The sequence below is a fragment of the Portunus trituberculatus genome, chromosome 28 (assembly GCF_017591435.1).
Source record: "Portunus trituberculatus isolate SZX2019 chromosome 28, ASM1759143v1, whole genome shotgun sequence".
Lineage (NCBI taxonomy): Eukaryota > Metazoa > Arthropoda > Malacostraca > Decapoda > Portunidae > Portunus > Portunus trituberculatus.
Genome location: NC_059282.1, coordinates 1,654,770 through 1,679,769, shown reverse-complemented (window position 1 = coordinate 1,679,769; position 25,000 = coordinate 1,654,770). Strand labels below are relative to the sequence as shown.

At 39.2% G+C, this 25,000-nt stretch overlaps 2 protein-coding genes and 1 long non-coding RNA gene across 3 annotated transcripts in view; 1 reads left to right on the top strand and 2 right to left on the bottom strand.

Annotated features, from left to right (window-relative positions):
* Window positions 1-14,220, top strand: part of LOC123510114 (nascent polypeptide-associated complex subunit alpha, muscle-specific form-like) — a 27,481-nt gene extending 13,261 nt beyond the window's left edge. Inside the window, 3 exon segments of the mRNA XM_045264926.1 lie at window positions 11,471-11,736; window positions 11,739-13,026; window positions 13,266-14,220. Coding sequence (XP_045120861.1) covers window positions 11,471-11,736; window positions 11,739-13,026; window positions 13,266-13,783 — 2,072 coding nt within the window. The 3' untranslated portion in view covers window positions 13,784-14,220.
* Window positions 14,221-16,987: 2,767 nt separating this feature from the next.
* LOC123510113 overlaps window positions 16,988-25,000 on the bottom strand; it is a 17,869-nt gene continuing 9,856 nt past the window's right edge. Inside the window, exons 4-6 of the mRNA XM_045264925.1 lie at window positions 23,562-23,970; window positions 21,508-21,646; window positions 16,988-17,914 (exon numbers count right to left, since the gene is read on the bottom strand). Of these exons, the coding sequence (XP_045120860.1) occupies window positions 17,469-17,914; window positions 21,508-21,646; window positions 23,562-23,970 (994 nt within the window). The 3' untranslated portion in view covers window positions 16,988-17,468. The remainder of the gene's footprint in view (window positions 17,915-21,507; window positions 21,647-23,561; window positions 23,971-25,000) is intronic.
* LOC123510115 overlaps window positions 16,988-25,000 on the bottom strand; it is an 11,803-nt gene continuing 3,790 nt past the window's right edge. The window contains exon 2 of the long non-coding RNA XR_006676391.1: window positions 16,988-17,144. This is a non-coding gene — a long non-coding RNA (uncharacterized LOC123510115). The remainder of the gene's footprint in view (window positions 17,145-25,000) is intronic.

Below are 25,000 nucleotides of genomic sequence, written 5' to 3'. Positions count from 1 at the left end.
AAAAGAATTGACGGAGGAAAAGAAGGTAGGAAGAAAAATTGACAGGAAAATCTTAGTTGACGGGGAAAGAGTACAAATAGTTGATAGGAAAGAAAAATTTTGCAAGAGGGAGGGGAAACAGTTGACGGGGGAAGGAAAACAGTTGACGTGGTAGGAAGAAAAATCGACAGGAAAATCTTAGTTGACGGGGGAAAGAGTACAAATAGTTGCCGGGAAAAGAAAAATTTTGCAAGAGGGAGAGGAAACAGTTGACTGGGAGAGGAAAACAGTTGACGTGGGGGATAGGGGGGAGGAGGGAGTGGGGTTGCAACTTCACTTATCGACTTGTAACGTGTTTGAGTCATGCCTGGAGCCTCCCCCCTACCCCCACTCTCTCTCTCTCTCTCTCTCTCTCTCTCTCTCTCTCTGGGGGACGAATTTACACACCCACACCAGAACCTGTAAGAGAAACCCCATTAGGCCTACTAACTCCTCTTTTTCCTCTTCCTCCTCCTCTTCCTCTTCTTCCTCTTCTTCCTCTTCCTCCTCCTCTTCTTCCTCCTCCATTTCCATCTCTCATCTGCTTAGTCTTCCTTATCCACGTATGGGATAAAAGCATTCTCTCTCTCTCTCTCTCTCTCTCTCTCTCTCTCTCTCTCTCTCTCTCTCTAAGAACGGGTCACAGGGAGAGAAGCTGGCTGTTGTGCAGCTTTAAGAGAGAGAGAGAGAGAGAGAGAGAGAGAGAGAGAGAGGAGGTGCAGTCAGAGCAAGGTGGGAGCACGCGCGCACTCACTTGTCCCCCCTCTACCCCCACCTCTCTCTCTCTCTCTCTCTCTCTCTCTCTCTCTCTCTCTCTCTCTCTCTCTCTCTCTCTCTCTCTCTCATCCACCATCGCTGATAAAAACAAAACACCACCACCATCACCACCGCCGCCGCCACCACCACCACCACCTCAGTAAAATAGTCAAGAAAATTTAAGATCGTAATTAACCACACATATAATCGTTACACACACACACACACACACACTCTCTCTCTCTCTCTCTCTCTCTCTCTCTCTCTCACGGTACCAGGTTCATCTATCTTCATATATTTCTCGCCTTTTTTGTCCATTAACACAAGCAGGGGGTAAATTTGCAACACACACACACACACACACACACACACACACACACACACACACACACAGGGGAAATGGAGTCTGTGCTAAGTAACATTGTGTCAGCTAGTTAGTTCTGTAAATTTCCTGCGTCACATTATCTTCACAAAGCATTTTTCGTGTCTAGCGTTGCGAAAATGCCCTGGAAAATTAGTACCAGCTTTTTTCTTAGTAATTTTCTGTTGTTTCTTCAAGTTTTATTGTGTTTCCATGTGATATGTGATAGGATTTTGTGTTTTGTGTATTGGTAATGGAAAAACAACACGGAAGTTTAAATTACCAATGTTATTTTTTTTTTCCAATTCTTAAGTGCTCTGGAAAATTAGTACCGGCTATTTCTTGATATTTTTCTGTTGTTTCTTTGAGTTTTGTTACGTTTCTATGTGTGGCTTTGATAGGATTTTGTATTTTGTGTATTGGTAATGTAAAAACAACACGGAATTTTAAAAGGCCATTGTTACTTCTTATTTTTCTCATTTTTCTTAAAGAGTGCTCTGGAAAATTAGTACCAGCTCTTTTCTTAGTATTTCTTTGTTGTTTCTTGAAGTTTTGTTATGTTTCTAAGCGTGGTTTTGATAGGATTTTGTGTTTTGTCTATTGGTAATGTAAAAATAACAGGGAAGTTTAAAAGGCTATTATTATTTTTCTCAACAACAGCCTGGAAAATTAGTACCGACCCTTTTCTTGCTATTTCTAATTTGTTTCTTTAGTTTTTATTGTGCTCTTACGTGTGGCTTTGATAGGATTTTACATTTCTCTATTATTAATGTTGAAACAGCAGGGATCTCTAAAATATCAATATTAATTATTTTGTTCATCTGCGATAATGCCCTGGAAAATTAGTACCAATCCTTTTTTTTTTTTTTTTTTGTTCATCTGTTGCTTCTTTAAATTCTATTGTTTTTTTAATGTGTGGCTTTGATAGAATTTTGTGTTTTGCCAATCGTTAACGTATCAACAAAAAGGAAGTTTAGAATATCAATGTTACTATTATTTTTATTATTATTATTATTATCATTTTTTCTTTTTCTTTTTTTTTTCTTAACGTTGCAAGAATGTCCCAGAAAATTTGTATATTGTCTCTTGCTTTTTTCCCGTTGTTCTTTCAATTTTGTTGTGTTTTCATGTGTGGTTTTGATAGAATTACGTGGTTGGTTTATTGTTGATGTGATAATAGCAAGGAACTTTAAGATATTAATGTCAAGCAAGGTTTTATTTTTTTCTTAATTGTTCTACAGGTTTTAAAAGTCCACGGTATTCTCTCATATGACTTCAGTACGATAATGATCATTTTTATCTCATCAATGAAAAGATAACAGAAACTTGAAGAAAAATTATACTAAGGAACGTTTCTTTTCCTTGGTATTTTAGAGTCTACGGTGTCTTCTCATACAATTTCAATATGATTTTTTTTTTTTACGTAGATAATGATAGGAAAATTAAGATATGAATAATAGTAGCGTTTCCTAATTTTGTTTTATTTTATGTTTTTATAGATATTATAGTATTTCTACATATGATTTGAAAAATATATACTTTTTGTGTTGAAGTGAAAAATGTCAGCGGACCTCAAGGAATTAACGATATTTTCTTCTTATTCTCGGTTCTAAGAAGTCTCCGGTTCTTTCATGGTTAATTTCTGTAAAGTCATGACATTTTATTGTCAGTGTACAATGCTACTGAAAAATCTTAAGAAATCAATACAAAAAGTAAACAAAACGTACATTCATTCTCTCACAAGTCCAGTCTTCTTGCACAAGGTAACAGGCCTGCTTCTTTCACCACTATAAAAAAAAAAGAAACTCTAAGCCATCGATAAGTAAAAGAGATATAAGCAAGCTATGTCTTAATTCTTACATTTTCGAGGGAGAGCAAAACAATTTTCTCCCTTTTTTTCACAATATTTTTGACTTGCTATATATAAATCCCACTCAAGGAAACTCTAAGCTATCGATAAGTAAAAGAGATGTAAGCAAGCTATGTCTCAATTCTACCATTTTCACGGGAGAGCAAAACAAATTATCTTTTTCTCTCAGTATTTTGGACTTGCTATGTATAAATCCAGTGAAGTAACAGTCCCACTCAAGGAAACTTTAATAACAATAAAGTAAAAAAGTTATATGCAAACTGTCTCGATTTTACCATTTTCACGGGAGCAAAACAAATGGTCTTTTCTCTCAGAATTTTAGACTTGCTATGTATAAATCCAGTGAAGTAACAGCTCCATTCAAGGAAACGTTAATAAATCGATAAGTAAAAAGGATACATGCAAACTGTCTCAATTTTACCATTTTCACGGGAGAGCAAAACAAATTATCTCTTTCTCTCAAGGTTTTAGACTTACTATATATAAATTTAGTGAAGTAACATCCCCACTCAAGGAAACTCTAAGTAAAAAGGATATAAGCAAACTGTCTCAATTCTATCACTTTCACGGGAGGGCAAAACAATATTCTCCCTTTTTTCTCAATGTTTTAATTTTTTTTATATGTGCATCCAATGAAGTAAGAGTCCCAATCCTGTTGCTACTATAAAAAACCAATGAAAATATATAAAACAACACTCCACATTTAATATCACCGTAGAAAAACCAGGCGAATATAAATACACTGAAATAACACTCTCCACTTCTATTACTACCGTAGAAAACCCGGCAGATATAAATACATTGAGGTAACAGTTCCTCTCCTACTGCTACTGTGGAAACATTCAGTGAAATGCCAGAAATCAATACGTGAAAGGAACGTAAACAAACCGCACCTGCATTCTGACACTTTTACAGGGGAAACAAACTGGGATTTCTTCGTTATTCTTAAAATCATGTAGTCTCCATGAAATAATAGTCCCAATCTTAATGCTACTCTAAGTAAAAAATCAGGGAAATACTTAAAATTGGGAAGTGAAAGAAATATTATCACCCTTGTATATTTTGCTATTTCTACAAAGCGAAACGATTTTTTTTTTTATTATTATTTGATTACTGCGATTTCTTTATATATATATCCTATGAACTGATAGTCTGATGTATAATAGTGCTGCATAAAGAAAAAATACGTGAAAAGAATGCAAACAAACCACAAATTTAGTGTTCCTGTTTCCCTTAAAATTCTCTACATTACTTTCACTTAATTTCACTTAGAGGAATGAAATCAATAGATGGAGGAAGCAAGGAAACATAAACAAAGGGTACGTACCTCCTTTACATTGAGCCATTTTTACGGGGGGACAAAATGATTTCCTCCACGTGTGTTTCTTAAGGCGCAGTAAAGTCTGCAGTGCACTAGGAGTATTTGCTCTCCCCAAGACACACAATGGCGCCGTCAATATTGGCTCGCTGCCGTCTCGCTGTGGCTGCCGTAAACAAAAGGATGTAAGGGGGAGATTCCTTGCCAAGTCTCTCCCGGTGTCAGTCTCTCAGTCTCTCCCTCTGTCCCTCAGGCCGTCACCGCGTGTTTATGTCCTTTGTTAAGTCTGCGTGTGTCGCCTTCAAGATGTGGGATGTTCCAGTATTGTTTCTTATTCATTTCTTGTCTTGTTCCATTTTCTTTCCTTCTTGGTTGTCTTCTTGTTCATGTTGTTATTTATTTATGGTCTCTTTTCTTCTATTCTTTCCTTTTTTATCTTTTATTTTCTGTTTTCTTATTTGTTTGTCTATATTTTGTGTTCTGTGTAGATTTTTTCTTCATCCTCTGCTTTCTTCTTTTTCTCAGCTCATTCCCTATTCTGTTCATTATTATCGATTTTGCTGCGTTTATATATTTTTTGTTTTGTTTTTCACTTATCTGCATGGCTTTCTCTTTCAACTTTTTTTTTTTTTTATATATGCTAATTTGTTTATGTTTAATTGCAATTCATTTATATATTCAGAATTATCTATCTATGCTTCTGTTCTTTGTTTCTTGATCTGTATTTGTCATCGTGGTCCGTCTTATTTACATTCTTTATTTAGATTTTGGCATGCTCACCTATACCTGTGTTTCTTGTTATGTTCATTTACACGTATTTATATATTCACAATTATTTATTTATGCTTTTATTTTATCTTATGTCCAGTTTACTTTTTAATATATTTCCATTATTTTCTCAATTTAATTTATGTGATGCTAACTTACGTGTTTGCGTTTAAGAGTATTTACACGTACTATATACATTAATAATTATCTATTTATTTGTGTGTTGGGGTGCAAGGGTATAATACTGTACGGTTTTCATTCTCTAGGTACTTGATTTGTGATATCTTAATTTATAACATTATATGTATTTATGTTTATTCACACGTAATTATATATTCACTATTATGTATTTATTTGTGTGCTGGGTTGTGAGGGAGGACAAATTAAGAGAAGGAAGGAGGCAACAGTGTTGAGAAATGAAATCAGTACTCTCTCATTACCAGCTCTTTTAATCGTACTTCTCCTCCACTGCCATTATACACAAGCTGCTGCCGGGATCGCGTGTTCAGGGCAATGAATATCACCAGCAGGAATATGACACCTAATAAAACCGACACAAATACCTGGCGTGCAGGAGTCTGTGGCTGAAAATGACTTGTTAGCTGAGTGCATTTTGTAATAACAACAACGACAACAACAAGAAGAATATTGATAACGATAATAATGATAATAATAATAATAATAATAATAATAATAATAATAATAATAATATATGAGATGTAAGTTTCTTTATGAAGTATTTGACATATCGCCAAATCACTGTAGTATGTTCTAAAGACAAGAAGATTTTAGTAGAAATTGAAAGTAATCAGTTAGTAAGTTTTAATGGTAAGAATTGATAGAATATGTGCTTTGTAATTCATAGAAGTGATAAAAAGGGAATACTAAAACAAAATAAATGTTTAAATTTGAATAAGTTCAGTTTTACGAGCAAATAAATATGATAAATAAACAGAAAATAAATAAAAACAATACGGAACATTAGAGAAGAATAAAATAAATCATAAATAATAAATCTAAATTAAACAAATCAAGAAAAATACGTACTAATTAAAAAAAAAAAAAAAAAGAAAACCAATATAAACATGAAACATAAAAAAATGCAGATATGAATGCAAGCAACCCATTAAAATACAAAAATTAGCTTCGTTCGTTCGCCTTTTTTTGGGTTGGGTAATCGAAGGCAATTTGACTTTTATTTCAACGGCACTGCATTAATAACGGAATCTGATGGAAACGCTTTAATTAACACATACACACATAAATTTAATAGCTTTCCTGTGTAACTGTTCAGGGGGGTAGGGTGAGAGAGAGAGAGAGAGAGAGAGAGAGAGAGAGAGAGTATGTTTACGTGGAGATTCGAATGTTGTTGTTGTTGTTGTTGCTGAGGCGGCCATGTTGAATTTGGCGCCAAGCAAAGAAGGAGTTTGATTCGAAAGTGGAAAATCAATGTTACCAGACAGGGCGGCACCAGCTCAAGGTTAACTCTCTGTCTCTTTCTCTCTCTCTCTCTCTCTCTCTCTCTCTCTCTCTCTCTCTCTCTCTCTCTCTCTCTCTGGCGTGCTTCGTAATATTGCAAGACTTAAGGAAAGAAAACGGAACTCGATGAAAATAACGCACACTTTCTTTCTTCATTATAGACAGATCATTATACTCTCTCTCTCTCTCTCTCTCTCTCTCTCTCTCTCTCTCTCTCTCTCTGTGAATGAAGCGCGTTTCCTAATTATTGGAAACTTGAAAACACGATGAAAATAATAGCTCTTTTGTTTCCTTTGTTTACTTTCACCGTGAGCAAATCATTATGTATATCCCCCACCCCCCTCTCTCTCTCTCTCTCTCTCTCTCTCTCTCTCTCTCTGGAAAAAGCAAAATAAGTAAAGAAGCGGACGTAACAAGAGAGAGAGAGAGAGAGAGAGAGAGAGAGAGAGAGAGAGAGAGAGAGAGAGAGAGAGAGATAATCGGCAAAATTGCTTAATGTTTCTAACTCCCGGGAAAAAGGAATATTTTTGGCACCCACAACTCGATACGAACACTGCGTGGATAAATACATGAAATAAAGTGGAAAAAGATAAATATAGAGAGAAATAAGGCAACAAATTGAATGAAATAGATGAATAAGGTAAATAAATGAAATAGAGTAAATAAATAAACAAATAAATAGAAAAATAAGAATACGTACACTGCATAGACAGATAAATGAAATAAATTGAATAAGATAGATATAGAGAGAAATAAAGCAGTAAACAGAATGAAATAGTTGAATAAGATGAATAAATGAAATAGAGTAAATAAATAAATAAATAAATAAATGAATAAATAGAAAAATAAGAATAAGCACATTGCAATAAATGAAATAAATTGAATAATATAGAGAAATAAAGCATAAAATAGAATGAAATAGATAAGATAAAACATTGCATAGATAAGTAAATGAAAACAGTAAATAAAGAATTAAATAGATAAAAATACGTACAATGCATAGACAGATAAATGAAATAAAGTGAAAAAGATAAATATAGAGAGAAATAAAGCAGTGAATAGAATGAAATAGATAAGATAAAACACTGCATAGATAAGTAAATGAAATAAAGTATATATCAAGGAAATAAATAAATAAATAAGTAAAGGGAAAAAAAATGTATCAAATAAATCTCAAATAAATCTCAAATAAATACATAAATGAGAATGAAGAAAGTCAAACAATAAAGGAATGAATAGATAAATATGTAAATAAATAGACACATATGAAGAAATACATCAAATAGAATAAATACAGATAGACAAACACTGCATAGGTAGATAAGTGAAACAAAATAAATAAATATATGAATAAAATAAATACACCAATATCTCTGTGATCTATATAATAAGAAAAAACACAAGTAAATAAATGGAAATGAATAAATGAAATAAACGAATGAAAAGAAATGCCATTGTAATATAGAGAGACTGAAGGAATGAAAACTGAACTGAAATGAATAGAATAAATACACCAGTGAATTATATGATATGAAAAAAAAAATTAAATGAAACAGACGAGTAAAAATAAATGCCATCGTAGTAAATAAATGAAATAGATAAATAAAATAGACGAGTGAAAACAAATGCCGTCGTAATATAGAGAGACTGAAGGAATGAAAGCCGAAGTGAAATTAATAGAATAAATACACCAATATCTTAGTGAATTATATAATATGAAGAAAATAGGTAAATAAATGGAAAATAGATAAATAAAATAGACAAGTGAAAACAAAATGCCGTCGTAATATAGAGAGACTGGAGGAATGAAAGCTGAATTGCAATATGTAGAGTGTTGTGAAGCCTGAGGGAGAGTGAAAGTAATTGTGTTGTTAAAAATACGAGACAATTTCTTCATCTTTTTGTGTATTTTTTGTATTTTCTTGTCTTGTTTTTCCTCCTTTTCCCTCATTTATTTAAACTTGTCTTTTCATTGTATCTTTATGCTTTCTTTTTTATTTCTTTTCTTAAAATCTATTACCTACCCTCTCTCTCTCTCTCTCTCTCTCTCTCTCTCTCTCTCTCTCTCTCTCTCTCTCTCTCTCTCTCTCTCTCTCTCTCTCTCTCTCTCTCTCTCTCTCTCTCTCTCTCTCTCTCTCTCTCTCTCTCTCTCTCTCTCTCTCTCTCTCTCTCTCTCTCTCTCTCTCTCTCTCTCTCTCTCATTTCTCTCTCTCTCCTCTCTCTCTCTTTCTCTCATTCATTTCTCTCATTTCTTTCTCTCCTTCTAGTCTTTTTCCCATTCAAATCTGTTACCTATCCACTCTCTCTCTCTCTCTCTCTCTCTCTCTCTCTCTCTCTCTCTCTCTCTCTCTCTCTCTCTCTCTCTCTCAATTTCTTCATATTTTTTGTGTATTTTTCTTTTTCATTCATTCTCTTCCCTCATTTATTCAAACTTGTCTTTTCTTTGTATCTTTATGTTTGCTTTTTTATTTCTCTTCTTCTCCCTTCCTTCTTTTTCTTCTTTCTTTTTTCTTTACCCTTTCTCTCTCCTCTTTTCTTCTATCTTTCTATCCCCCTTTCTTTATTCCTTCCCTCTTTCTTCCTCCTATCTTTTCTTTTTCGTTCTTTAATTCTTTCTATTTTCTTTACCCTTTCTTTCTTCTTTCTCTCTATCTTTCTATCCTTCCTTCTTTCTTCCTCCTGTCTTCTCGTTTTTGTCCTCTCCTTCTTTCTTCCTTTCCTATTTCCTCCTTTTTTTTATTTACATGTCTATCTATCTTTTCATATACCTATTTATCTGTTTTTTTGGTTCTTATCTTCTTCCTTCCTACTGTTCTCTTTCTCTCTCTCTCTCTCTCTTTACTTTTTTACCCTTTGTCTCTCTTTTCTCTCTTTTCTTCTTTATTTTCATCTATCTGTCTATATTTATTCTTTCCTTGTTTCTTCCTCCTTCTTTCTTTCGTATCTATTTATATCTTTTCTTTTTATTTATTGTTTTCCTTTCTTCTTTTCTCTCTTTCCTTTTTAAGCTCTCTCTCTCTTCTCTCTTTTCTTCTTTCTCTCTTTTTATCTATCTGTTATTTATTATTTCCTTTTTCTCTCTCTCTTCCGTCTTCTTTTTCTTCTTTCTTTCTTTCGTATCTCCTTTTTCAAATTACATGTCTGTCTATCTTTTTATGTATATATTCCCGTTTTCTTTTTTTATTTCCTTTCTTTCCCCTTCTTTCTTTTCTTTCTTTCTCTCTTTGTTTCCTTATTTACCCTTTCTTTCTCTTCTTTCCTTCTTTAGTTCTATCTACTACTCTTTCTCAATTTAATTTTTCATTGTTTCTTCCTCTTCTCTTTCCTTCCTCCTTATTTTCTTTCTTTCTTTCCTATTTCCTTCTTTTTTTAAATTTATATGTCTATCTATCTTCTTATGTATATATTCATGTTTTTCTTTCTTTTTTTATTTTTTTGGTCTTGTCCCTTTCTTTTTTGCTTTCCTTCTCTCTATCTTTACTGATTTACCCTTTTTCTTTCTTTCGTCCCTTTTTTTTCTTCATTTCTTTCTTTTTCTCCCTTCTATCTTATATTCTTCCTTCTTTCTTCTTCCTTTCCTATTTTCGTCATGCCTTCTTTAATAGGCAGTAAAAAAAAGAAAATGAAGAAAATTGAAGAAAAAGAAATCCAGATCCGGTTGGGTTCGGATATCCGGTTCGTAAAGTCTCATTCAGTTCATAATTCCCTGCTTCATAAATCCGGGAAAGGCATTCAGGTCAATCCGCTTCAATCCATAAATCCGGTTCCAGCGACCCAGCGGTTCCAGCAACGCATCAGGTTCTCAGGGCCGGTTTCGGTTCAGTTCAGTTCGGTTCAGGCCGGTTCGTTTCTCTGGATCTTTTTATTTTCTTCTTTTATTTTCATTTACTTTGTCATGATCTTTGCTTTCTTTGTTTCTTGTTTTACTTCTTCCCTCGTCTCCTCCTCCTCCTCCTCCTCCTCCTCCTCCTCTTCCTCCTCCCACACAGCGGTTGGTGATAAAGACAATGCAGAGCGATAAAGCAGAGAGAGAGAGAGAGAGAGAGAGAGAGAGAGAGAGAGAGAGAGAGAGAGAGAGAGAGAGAGAGAAAAACATAGCATACACACACAAAAAGAAGAAAATGACAATATAAATGAAGGGGAAAAATTAATCGTTTTAATCAAACTTAAAGGAAAAACAAAACAATGAAAAAAAGGAATAAAGAGAAATGATGATGAAAGAATGAGTGAGGTAGAGAAAAGAAAGCGAGTGTTGCGTGTGGCTGGCGGAAGAGAAGTGTGTGTGTGTGTGTGTGTGTGTGTGTGTGTGTGTGTGTGTGTGTGTGTGAGAGAGAGAGAGAGAGAGAGAGAGAGAGAGAGAGAGAGAGAGAGAGAGAGAGAGAGAGAGAGAGAGAGAGAGAGAGAGAGAGAGAGAGAGAGAGAGAGAGGTGGGGGGGAGGGAACAGAAATATATCTGTACATGGAAAGTGATGCATGAGACTGCCTGGAATGATAGAAATGATAAAGAATGCATGAAAGAAGGGATAAACGCCCCCCGCCCGCCACCCCTCGCAGCGTGGTGCGTGGGTCGTCACCAGGATGTGCTGCGCGTGTGACATTCCCGCGTGACCCGTGACCTGTGACCTCTCCTCTGACCTTTGACGCGCTCCCGGCCACACACACCTTAAAGCACAACCTGGGACCTTTGGCTTACGCTGGCGCCACTCCGGCCCTCCATTCAGTGGCCACCTTAAAGGCACGCCTGACACGGCTTGGTGGGGCAAGACCGGAGAGCAGGGGTGCCGCGGTGCCTTGCGTGTCTCCCTCCGCCTCGGCTCTCCAGGGGATGTACTGTGTTGTGGTGCCTTTACCCTTTGTTGTGGTGCTTGCTGCTCACCGCCTCTCTCTCTCTCTTCCACAGGCTATGCCACGCTGCCCCGCCCCCACCCCCGCGCCACAGCTCCCGCCCAGCCCCTGACATCCTCCAGGCGGGATGGCAGCGGCGTCCCTCGCAAGGATGAGCCCCGCCCCTCACAGGCTCCGGGAGGCGTCACGTGGAGGCCTCTGTCACAGGTCATCGCCACCACTCAGCCTGCCGCAAGCCAGGCAGCCCCCTGTCCCCGTGTCCCCTCCCCCGTATTGCCGCCCTGCCCCTCGACCTGCTGCAGGACTCCCAACCGCGGCTCCCCAGCCCCGCCTCCCCGGAGAGTGGCGTAGACCTGGCCTCTGTGTGCATCCTTTCCCTGGACGTGACGGTGGACTGCAGCCGCGAGGGTGATGCCGCGGGCACCTTCATCATCGGCGGCGCCACCGAAGTCAAGGTAAACAACGGCGACCTTCCGCAGGACAATACCGAGGCTGCTGGCGGCCCCGGGCAGGCCTCGCTGGGCCGAGGCCGTGAAGACAGCACGGCGGGAGGCTGCCTGACTACAAGCAGCAGCAGTGTGCTCTTCGACGAGAAATACTACGAGAAGGACGACTTTGAGCCGTGTCGCGAGGGTGGCGGCGAGCAGCGCGCCATGCCCGAGGACGACCACGACAACCTTGTGGCCCTCCTCAACCTACAAAACAAGGGCGGAGTCGCCAAGATGGTTGACGTCTCCCATAACGAGGAGGACGACTTCATCGAGATTGACTGCAATGTGCAGCCGATGGAGGCGATGAAGCGGCCTCTGGTGTACGGCTACGGAGGTAGCCGAGGCAGAAGGTTGCTTCAAGGCCCGCCGCCAGCGGAAAAAAGGCTGTCGCGAGCCTCCATCGCCTCAGACTACCTGGAGATGGACCTGGTGGAGGCACTGCTAGGCGTGGCAGGGACACCCAAGGACACCCACACCGGGAGTGGTCTTGACCTGAAGGAGACTTATTGGGACCACTGGGCGGCGCGGCGCGAGGCGATGGCAAGTGACCTGCAACACAAAGGGAAGCTGCAAGGGCACGGCGTCAAGCTGCCTATGTGTGACTCCTCCAAGTTCTGTTACGACCCCGAGCTACTCCTGGCGCAGGTACGGTGTCCCAAGTCCCTTGAGGACGCCACCTTCAAGCAGTACTCCGCCTGCGTCAAGTCACACATCTACGACCACATCGAGGCGGTGCAGGACGGCCTCAAGGAGTACGGCCTGGCGCGCGGCGCGCCTGACTTCATGTGGAGCCAGCCTGACCTGCCTGGCCTGCGGGAGGAGGGTGTTTGGCCTCTAGACTACTCTAGCGAGCCCGAGCTGTGCACGGCAGGCCAGCCCCGCTCTCAGGCCCCGCGCCCACCCCACGTCAGGGACAGGAACTCCTCCGTGGACTCCGGCACGTGGTCCTACCAGCAAGGGTCTCAGGACTCCACCGCGGCGCCCTCACCCCGCTCCTGCATCCCGCCCGTGCCCTTCCCGAGGTCTTCCTCGTCCCTGAGTCACGTGGCGGCGGTGACGGGCTGTGACCCCTGGCTCCACCTGCTGCCGGACGTGACACCTCCCAGGACACCACGGCACAGTAAGTGGCCTTCCAGGGGCGGTGAGGTGACGGGGACTCGTGCCTCGCCCTGGCCGCCCTGTTCTGCCCTTGACTTGCTATCTGATGTCATACTGTACAGAGAGCCAGCAGCACTGTGGTATCGTCTAACGGTACACAGTAATGGCGGACATTCCTCCCCGCCTCATTTGTCCTCCGCTGCTGGCTAATCTGTGGCAATGAATAAATGAAAACTAACACTTTCCTTCGCTCCTTTACAGGTTTCTTTGGCCCCGCCGTTGCCCCATCAACAGTCAACCCGCGCCCCGCCTCCCCCAGTCCCTCGCGGTGCGCAGGGACCCCTGCCTCCTCCGACACCCGCCCGTCCCGCCAACCCGCACCTCTAGCCCCTGCCCCTGCTGCCCCTGCCGCCTCTGCCTCACGCCCGCCTCAGGCTCCCAGACGCTCCTTCCTGCCCGGCCTGTCCAGCGTCATGAAGTCACCGCTGAGGAGGCAGAACAAAGACAAGAACACCGAGGCCACAGGAGGAGGAGGAGGAAGAAGAGGAGGAGGAATGGCCGCGCCTCCTTCAGCGCCTCATGTTTCGATACAGAACCGCAGGCTGACAAACATCTCCGAGAAGTCTTCCTCGTCCTCCAAGTCTTCCTCCTCGTCCTCGTCGTCCTCGTCAAGTTCCAGCGTGGCGACGGTGATTCAGGCCATACCGAACCCGCGAAGCCGAGGCGCCAAGTGGCTCATGAAGCACTTCGGCAGCAAAACCAAACTGGCGGCGGTGTGAGCGGCGCGAGAGTTCAGGATACGGTTCGAAACTTCAATACCTGGAGATTCGAATCGGTATCATTGGTTCGAAAGGTTAGTGAAGTACCTATCTGCTGATTTTTAACGCATTTCATGGACTCCGAACTGAATCTTAACTAACGTACGACTTAGTATTCTCAAAGAATTCGAGGCAAGCAGGAATGAAGTACGCGTTAGAAGCATGAGGGTAATGCATCCACAGCTCAAAGGGATCGTGAAGCAAGTGTCGTAAAGATAAGTCAATTGTGTTGTGAAAGTGAACTGTTAGAATTCAAAGAAAAAAAAAAGTAAAAGAATAAGATAAGTATTCAAAATGTGTTCAGTGGTATTTAGAAAGACGTAATACGATAACATTGCATTCTGTAGACCCAAAGACACTCAATCGGTGCCTAAGAAATGAAAGAAAGTGACTGCTACAGAAAAAAAAAATTATAAGGAATCCAAGAGCATAAACTGTTAATACGTCGACATGATCCCTTTACCAATACTGTTCAGCGAGCGTTGGAGAGGAGTTTGTGGGAGGAGAAAGAAGGAGTTGTTTCTGTAATTAGTACCGTATATAATTACTAACTGGATTTTATATTATGACACTTCCCTATAAATTAAATGAGGTATATGTTGTTAACTATAAGATAATTCATAGGCGTTTAGGAAGTCAAGGGAGAGAGAGAGAGGAAATGATAATGATAATAATAATAATAATAATAATATAATAATAATAATAATAATAATAATAATAATAATAATAATAATAATAATAATCTTAGTCGTTATGAAGTGTCGTCGCCTGTCAAAATGGTCAATGGAAGCGGGGATTCTATAGCTTGTGTAATTAAAAGGAATCATCAAGAATTACTTCATATATAACCTTAGATGTTTACTGAAGGACACCAACCCGCTTATGTAGATGTTAACTGAGCAAGACATACGCAGTTAATGGCATCTATGTACGTGTGTGTGTGTGTGTGTGTGTGTGTGTGTGTGTGTGTGTGTGTGTGTGTTTTCCAAGGTGATAACTCGAAACAACCAGGTGATATAATCTTTAGTAATATAATGGGCAATGTTAACTGTTTTGAGCTTGTTAGCAGGAGAGGGAGAGGAGGAGCAGGCGAAGTAGAGGCTCCCGCGCACAACAATAATTATAATGGTAAATTCTGCAGGATAATTATGACTCGTTTGTCTCCCTCTGGCGGCACCCGCTTGATTTATTCATTGTTATTCTTTATTGTTAGTAGAGCTTTATATTTATCGTTATTGGTATTATAGTGGCTGTTGGTCATTATCTATCTTACGTGTAGCTGACCCAACTTGATCTAACCTCACCTAATCTAACTTAACTTTTGCATTATATCATTGTTATGGATATTATCGTGGCTGTTTGTCATTTTTATCTTACTTGACCCTAATCTTGCTGATCTAATCTAACCTAGCCTTACTTAACCTAACCTAACATAATCTTGAAATCATATTGTTAGTTTTTGCTATTACCGTGGTTATCATAATATTACCTCACCTGACCCTAATCTAACTAATCTAACTTGACCTTACTTAAGATCTAATCAACTTATTACATGGTTGACCTGACATATATATTTTTTTCATTACAACTTTTTTATATCACCTAATCTAACTTCACATAACCTAAACTGACCTTACTTAATTTAACGTAATCCAACCGGATCCAATCCTAACCTGTCTTATCAAATCCTAACCTACCCTAACCTAACCTTATCAAAACCAACACAAGACTCGACCAAACCTAAACTAACTTGACAATAAATAAAAAGGACCTCACCCAACTTATTCTAATCCAACCCAACCCACACCTAACCTATCTTATCAAATCCCTATTTACCCTAACGTTACGCAACACAAATTTGTAAAGAGAGTGACGACTGAGTGGGCCTTTTTTATTTAATTCTTTTTTAGTTACCCTTGGCTAGCTTTCCCTTCTTATGTATAAAAAAAAAACCACCCTAACCAACCCAAACTAAAGCTAAACTAACGTAACAATGAAAAGAAAAGAAAGAAAAAGAAAAAAAAAAAAAAAACAAAACAGCCACAATATTATACCACACAAGGAACAAAGACAAGGCAGTATTACCAACTAGAGAGCAACCCTGTAAGCCCGCCAGAGTGAGACGAACCAAAGTACGATAATTGTATGCTGAGATGCTGATTGCTGTATTATTGCAGTGCTATTCATAATGATAACCCCCCCGACGGACAGAACGATGATATAAGGCAGTGATTATAGATCTGTAGTGTTTATTTTCATATAATATATACCACGCTTAAGATAGATGAAAGATAGATCATTAATTAGGTCGCTGTGATTCTCTTTCCTCTCTCTATCTGCTGTTTCCTCTTCTCTCTTTCCCTCTTTCACCGAATTGTTTTTGTTACTTTTTTTCTAGTTTGTCGTATTGCAATATTGATAACCTTCATATTCTCTCTCTCTCTCTCTCTCTCTCTCTCTCTCTCTCTCTCTCTCTCTCTCTCTCTCTTAGTTTTATTTATTTCAATATCGTTTCCTTCTTCCATTTCAACTTTTTCTTTCTTTTCAGTATTTTTTTCTGTATATCCTCATATCGTCTCTATTTCTCTATTCTAACATTCTTTCTTTCTCTCTTCCGCATATGCACCTTTTTACCATTTTCCTTCTCTTTTCTAAAACCTACTCTCTCTCTCTCTCTCTCTCTCTCTCTCTCTCTCTCTCTCTCTCTGTCCTATACCTGAGAGCCTTAACATATCAATAAAGAATGAAATAAATAATGTCCCCTTCAGAGTTTTATTTCTCCGGTCGTAACAAAGAAGGCGCTTATTGCATGGTTCTTTTTTGTTCTGTGTGGTTTATTCTGGTACATTTATTTATTGTTAGTTTAGATGTGTGTGTTCGTGAGCCATACAAAAAAAAAAAAAAAAAAATACAGTAATGATAATAAAGAGGGAACAGAAAATGATGGAACGGAAGTGATGATAATGTCAATATTTTGCGCGTTCCTTCGTTTTCTATTTTTTCGTTTATTTCAAATGGTTTTGTCTCTGAATTTTTCTATTCTTTTATATGGTTTAAGTTTTAAGATCACTGAAAATTTCTCTTCCTTCTTTTTATTTTGCCTTATCTTCGTCGTTTATTCATTGGGTTTTGTTTTTTTGTTAGTAGTAGTAGAAGTAGTAGTAGTAGTAGTAGTAGTAGTAGTAGTAGTAGTAGTAGTAGTAGTAGTAGTAGCAGTAGTAGTAGTAACAGCAGTTGTTGGAATTTCTATGGGGAGGGAAAGGTTGGATATGTATTAATGTCTATCTTCTTAGAGTATGCTTCTCTCTCTCTCTCTCTCTCTCTTACCTAATAAGTCTTTCCCCTTCAATAAACTTGCGTCAATTCACCTCCTCCCACCACCACCGCCACAGCCGCCATACTGTCCAGTGGTCACCGTCTCTCCCATTCTCTTTCTCTTGTAATTTCTTCTTTAATTTACCCTATTAGTTGCTATATTTCTTTCTAATCCTTTCCATATCTTATTCCTTTTAATACTCTTCGATCATTTTTCCTCATCCTCATTCTACTCTCAGCGTAATAGTAAACGATATTCAAAATTAAGATTCCCTGGAACTACTTGAGGATTCGGATACCCAAAATAAAGGATCCATGTCACCTACAATACTTAAACCGTGTAGTAAGGAAGCCCATATCCCAGCCCCACGTCTGAGCCCCCTTGAGTGTAGGAATAATGGTAAGGGAAATGCAAGTGGGTCTGCGGATTCCTAACGTTGTTCACTGACACAGGCTGAGAACCGTAACCTCCAGCCGCGTACAGAGATGCCCAGGGGCTTGGTCTAACTAGGGACAGACTTTGGGACGCAACTTTGGTGGAATAGGGAGAGACAGGGTAATCAGAACCAGGATGAGGGTGATTGTATGGATGAGATTGGGGAACGGTTGGGGTTCTGAGGGAGTGTGAGTTTGTCGCCACTTGAGTTTGGGTGTGAGGGAAGGCAAAGATCGGCACGAGCACGGCGTCTTCTGGCAAGAGGATGTGTCCGTCCACCAGCTCAGCACGGGTCTGGGATGATGCAGCTCCCACCATCTTGCCCCTACACAGCTCTTCATCTGCCAAAGGAAGGGTATGAGAGTGAACGGAAAGGAAGGTTTAGGTATTGGTGACGGTACAGGGACGTGTGTTATTCGGATTTTGCCAACCCACCATCTGAATGTATGCATGATGTACGCTTTAGGAATATTTACCAGTCAATAATTTACACAGGAGTAGGCACAGTCCTAATATAGACGGCCTTCCAGCTTTTCTCGTTTCCTGGCTTGCCCTTCGCACTTAGCAGCTCTTTCACTGAGCTGATTTGACGTCATATATGAAGCCACGTCATTGGTCAACAACACACAAGGACACACGCTCTCCTGTTCCTTTATTGGTTGTATTTTTCGCCTCCATTATTCGTTATCAGTTTCATTCCCATTTCCCCGTATTCTCATATTTCTAATGCTCATGTCCTATACGTTATTCATTTTTTTATCTGATGTTTTATAACCATTTCCTCCCATTCCCTTACTCGTTACAATATTCTCATTCCCATTTCCTCCATTTATTTATTTTTTTTCTATCCTGTTTTATTTCCAGTTCATCTACTTATCCATTTTTCTTGCTATCCTGTTTTAATCCCTTTCCTCCATTTATTATCTCTTCTCTCTTTTCCTTGTTGACTAATGGCGTAGCTTCTTATATGTGACGTCAAATCAGCTGCGTGGAAGGGCTGCGAAGGGGAACTGGGAAACGAAGAGAGCTGGAGGGACGTCTATATTAGGAGTGATTATATGAAAATCAGAATGGTTCATATATATTGGTGTCCCTCAATGGTGCCTGTTTGTTGTTGTGTTTGAGAAATATTACTGCAGCGCACCGCACGCACTGGTTGGGAGTTAGGACGCAGTGTTGATGGGGAGGGTGCCAGAGTACGATGATGCAGCCCTCACTACCTGTCACTTGAGGCATAGTGGTTACTCTCTTGCCCTTCACTTTACTTCTAACACTGAACTAACCCTCACCCAGCTTAATTAAATTTCCATACCCTAATCAGATCTACTTTAAACCTGGTTACCTACTTACTTCGTACATAATCTTATAAAAAAAAAATAAATAAAAGAATAAATAAATAATCTGCTGAAATTTATCTGACATCTTACCTAACCTATCCAAACCTTAAACCTAATCTAGTCTACTTTAAAGCTAGTTACCCACTTAATTTGTACATTATCTTACTAAGAAAATAACATGCTGAAATCTACCTGACTTAACTAACTTACCTTTCCATAACTAACTAATCAAAACCTAACCTAACCCTTCATTACTCTTATTTAACCTACTTTAAAGCTGGTTATCTACTTTATTCTTACATAATCCTACTAGAAAATTAATATACTGAAATTTACCTGACCTAACCTGACCTAACTTAACGTAACCTCAATGGCGGACTTACCATTAGGTAACAATAGAGCCAAGAGTTTCTGGGGCTCCATGAAACTCCTCATACACTTATGGTTAATAGAGATTTTATTAATTGCACACTATTTTTTTTTTTATCCATTTATTGAAATACCAACTGAATGATTATCCTATTAAGTGTGTCTCGGGGCCCCCTATGGATGTATAAAGAAAACGTCCCTCCTCCGCCTTCAGTCCCCACTATTAAAAACAAACATCCTAGTGCCTTCAAATTCCTAAATCCGCCCCTGCCTAACCTTACCTAACCCACACGTAAACCCATCGCCTCATATTCCAGTTAACCTATCCGACATAACCTAAACAAATCACTCTTTAAACCTAACCTATTTCAATCTATCCTAACCTACCCATAACGAGGCTCTTTGTGCTAGGCTACACTGTTCAGTACGAAGGGAGGGTTCAGATACGAAGACATCAAGAAGACAGCATGGGTAATCAAGAAGAGGAGGAGCTACTAAGAAAAAGGTTAGTGGTTTGTTGAATGTTTTGTTTATTTTCGTATACTTTTCTCTCGTATATTTCTCTTACGTCCTCCTCTTCCTTTTTTTTTCCACTTCCATTGTGTTTCTCCTAATTTTTGTCATCGCTTCTCTTTTTTCTTCTTTTTTTATGCTTTACCCTTTCATCTCCTCCTCCTCCTCCTCCTCCTCCTCCTCCTCCTCCTCCTCCTCCTCCTCCTCCTCCTCGCTATTTTTAGAGAGGATGATGACAATATCTCTCTCTCTCTCTCTCTCTCTCTCTCTCTCTCTCTCTCTCTCTCTCTCTGCTTCCAGTTAATGTATAATTCTCACACTCAGAAATGATAAATGTTTCTTATCTATCGTTTATCAATAATGTTATTTTTATATGTGTGTTTTTAATGTTTTTTTTATCGTTGTTTTATTGAATATAGATAATTTGCTTTTGTTTGAATTATTTTTGCTTTCATAAACGAATGCAAAATTTAATGAACAAGTATCTCGTTTTCGTTTAGACTCAAATTCTTCGAAAGATTGATAGATGAAAAATAAACAAGGAAGAAAAGAAGGTATTTAGGCACTTATGATGATAGTAATAATAATAATAATAATAATAATAATAATAATAATAATAATAATAATAATAATAATAAGGTCACTATGAACAAAGAAATGAGTAACTGATATGCAAATGAAGAAAATTATAGAAATGGCATGAACGTGAGTAATATTTGAAGGATGTGATTGTTGTTGTTGTTATTAAAGGGAAGATACTGAGTCAGAGAGAGAGAGAGAGAGAGAGAGAGAGAGAGAGAGAGAGAGAGTGCACGAAGAATAATAACGAGCGGAGTAGGGGGAGGAAGAGGAGAGAGGAGAGAAAGGGAGACATGAACAACAAAATAACAGTTGAGCAATGTGTTCCACTTAACCTCACAAACAAAACAAAAAAGGAAACGCAAATAAAATAAAATAAAATAAAAATAACATGATTTTAAGAATTCTGAAATATGAAAAACCTGAATTTTTTTTTCATCGACCTCAAACTCCAACAGAAAACGTATTGTAGTTCATTAAAAAAGCACCATAGACCATTGTAATTATGATCTTTATAGAGAAAACGGGAGTACAAACATTTTTAAGGGCAGACTGCATTATAAGATTAAATGTAGACTAATTTGTACTTCTGGGACATATGTAATCTTCTCTGCTGGAAAATAGGACTCGCAAACAAAGCCTATTATTTTTTTGTAAGGATAAAGTTAGGCGTCTTTTCAAAATTAATATCAGATCCACGTGTAATTATTTTTATTATTATTATTATTATTATTATTATTATTATTATTATTATTATTATTATTATTATTATAGCGTTGGTGTAAGCAAGGGAGATCGATAGAGTGGGAGGGAGGGAGGTGGAGGAAAGGAGGAAGGGAGGGAGAGAAGTAAAGGAGGGAGAGATAAGGATGGGAGGAGGAAGAGGGAGGACGTAAATTGAGTGAGGTAACGTTGAATATGACACACACACACACACACACACACACACACACACACACACACACACACACACACACACACACACACACACACACACACACACACACACACACACACACACACGTACGTAACATAGAAAGCAACATTGGAATAGATAGACAAACAATCTCTCTCTCTCTCTCTCTCTCTCTCTCTCTCTCTCTCTCTCTCTCTCTCTCTCTCTCTCTCTCTCTCACCGTAGGCGCTAATCCTGCACATTTGCCGCTGTTCGTTGAAGGCTGTTCCCTGAGGACACATGTAACGTGTGTCTGTTTCATTGCACCGTCGGTACACGTTGCAGTACATCTCATGCTGCTCGTACTGGCCATTGCAACCCTGAAATATTAGGGTAAGAAATTAACCTCTTCAGTACAGGGACACATTTTTACCTTGACTTTTTTTTTGGTATGATTAGACCATTTTATTGACATTAGGAAAGAGATGGAGATCAGAAGATTAATGGCCAGTCTTCACTATTTTAATCCCTCATATAAGATTCTGAAGTTGTATATAATCATCAAATACTAAGCAGAATGAATATGAAAACACGTCGTGGTACTGAAGAAGTTAAGGAAACTGCAATAAGTCATGTATACGTGGCAGTTCTTGTATGAAGTGCACCTGTGTGTGTTTCCATCTGTCATCTCCTTCCATCTCATCTTTCAAAGCTTCCTAATGACTCAGCACGAATGATCTGATCAATGAGTCCTTGCCATTCTCCCACTAACTCTTATTTCAGAACCATTTTCATGTTTCAATCTATTTCTTGTTCCGTGTCAGTTTAGGTGTGTGTGTGTGTGTGTGTGTGTGTAATTCACCTCGGTCGTCTGCTGGTCACCCAGCCAGTCTTCCCCATTACGGAGCGAGCTCAGAGCTCATAAACCGATCTTCGGGTATGACTGAGACCACATTAACACACAACACACACCGGGAAAGGGAGGTCACAACCCTTCGAGTTACATCCCATACCTATTTACTGCTAGGTGAACAGGGGCCACACATAGGAGGCTTGTCCATTTGCCTCGCCGCTTCCCGGGACTCGAACCCGGCCCTCTCAATTGTGAGTTGAGCGTTCTAACCACTACACAACGCGGTTTGTGTGTGTGTGTTTCACTGTTTGATCTGCTGCAGTCTCTGACGAGACAGCCAGACGTTACCCTACGGAACGAGCTCAGAGCTCATTATTTCCGATCTTCGGATAGGCCTGAGACCAGGCACACACCACACACCGGGACAACAAGGTCACAACTCCTCGATTTACATCCCGTACCTACTCACTGCTGGGTGAACAGGGTCTACACGTGAAAGGAGACACACCCAAATATCTCCAACTCGGCCGGGGAATCGAACCCCGGTCCTCTGGCTTGTGAAGCCAGCGCTCTAACCACTGAGCTACCGGGTGTGTGTGTGTGTGTGTGTGTGTGTGTGTGTGTGTGTGATAGTTTTTATCTCTATCATGACCATTTACTTCCTCAATTTAGCTAACTTTCGTGTTATTCGCTATTCATTAAAACTCCTTAAGTGCAAATGTGTAAATTATTGTATCACTGGAGCCGTTTGCACACCTGAGAGCCACAAATGATAGCCCACCTGGGAACCACAAACATTAAGGAGCCATAAACATTATCACACCTGAGAACCACTAATATTACTGCATCTTAGAAGCACAAATATTACTACATATGAGAACTAGAGAAACATTATCTCTCGTTTGTCTTCATAAAACTTTCCCAGGCGTCCTTGTTTCCTCAGGGATTAATTAAACTGCTTTTAATAATAATGACCAATGTCTTGGCTTCTATTCTGCATTGTTTTTATCTTTTGCATTACTGTAAAAAATCTATCTATCTATCTATCTATCTATCTATCTATCTATATCTACATCTATCTATCTATCTATCTATCTATCTATCTATCTATCTATCTATCTATCTATATATATCTATATATATATATATATATATATATATATATATATATATATATATATATATATATATATATATATATATATATATATATATATATATATATATATATATATATATATATATATATATATATATATATATATATACGTGTGCTGATCATTTAGAAATTTTGTTGAGAAGTTGCAAAGTCGAAACGAACCTAATGAGAATGAGAATGATAATGACACTATCAATAATCGTAATACCTCAGTCCATGCTACAGATTCAATTACGTGAGCTTTAAGTACGACACCATTCAGCAACGCACGATAATCACTTACATCATCTGGGGAAGGAGGAGGAGTGCTTTCTGCTGGCGAAACAGGAGCAGCTGTCGCAGGAACGGAGACGGGAGTGTCTGTGGCAGGAAGAACAGTCACTGGAGGGCTAGTGACAGGAATATCGGTGACTGGAGGGTTAGTGACTGGAGCAGCTGTGGCTGGAGGGTTAGTGATAGGAGCAACGGTGACTGGAGGGTCAGTAACAGGAGCAGAAGAAACGGTAGGGGTTACTGGAGACACAGAAGTTCCTGCAGAAGGCCCAGTGGTAGGTGGTTGCCCAGAACCTATGGCAACGGCCGATCCGGGAATGCAAGTTTCGACTCCAGGATCAGGGACGAAGACAAAGCCAGCTAGGCACTCAAACATGTACCTGACGAACAGCTTGCCAGTCCCTATAGGATCAACGCACCTGGAAAGCACACACACATAGTAAACACACACACACACACACACACACACACACACACACACACACACACACACACACACACACACACACACACACACGAGAAGGGAGTTAAGCAAGAAACAATAAAGGACAGAAAAATAAGATAGAAAGAGAAAAGAACGGGGAGAGGGGAGGGAAAACACGGAGGAAGGAAATGGGGAATGAAAGAAAGTAAGAAAGAGATAGATGACATGGTGTATGATGTAATAATTAAAACGATGAGGGGAAGCACGCGAGGAGGAGGAAAGAAGTATAAAAAGATAAAGACAGAAAGGGACGAAGACACAAATTTAAAGAGAAAACTACAGAAGAATATAACGAAAAATGCGAATGAAAATAAGAAAAAGGAAGACATTTGAAAATATTTTGGTCAATCAAACTAAACTCTTGAAATGTTGTTAGAGAGTGAAATCGAGATGGAAGAATGGAATAGTTACATAGTGGTAGAAATTCAGAGGAAGAGAGTCGCAGAGGAAGATACAAGGGACAGAAACACCTGAAGGAGACTCGTTCGTGACACCAACGCTTGACTCGAGGGAACCGGGGAAAGAAGAATGGTGAAAGCCAGCGAGGACATTCTGAAATACCACCGCACCTCCACCACCGCCACGAAAAAAAAGAAAAAAACTGTATAGGTTTAAGAAAGAGATAGGAAGGAATTGGTTCTGGAAGTGGTGAAAGGAGAATAGTGAAAGCCAGTGAGGACATTCTGAAACACTACGCCACCTCCACAGAAAAGAAATGAGAGAAAAAAGAAAAGAAAAGCTCTATGTAGGTTTAAAAAAGAGATAGTTCTTAAGTACAGTGGTGAAAGGAGAATAGTGAAAGCCAGTGAGGACATTCTTAAAACGCCATATCTATATAAAGGTTTAACCCCTTCAGTACTGGGACCCATTTTTACATTGAGTTTAGGTGTGATTAGACGATTTTATTTATATTAAGAAGGGTCTATGGAGGTCAAAAGATTAATGGCCACAGTATTTACTATCTT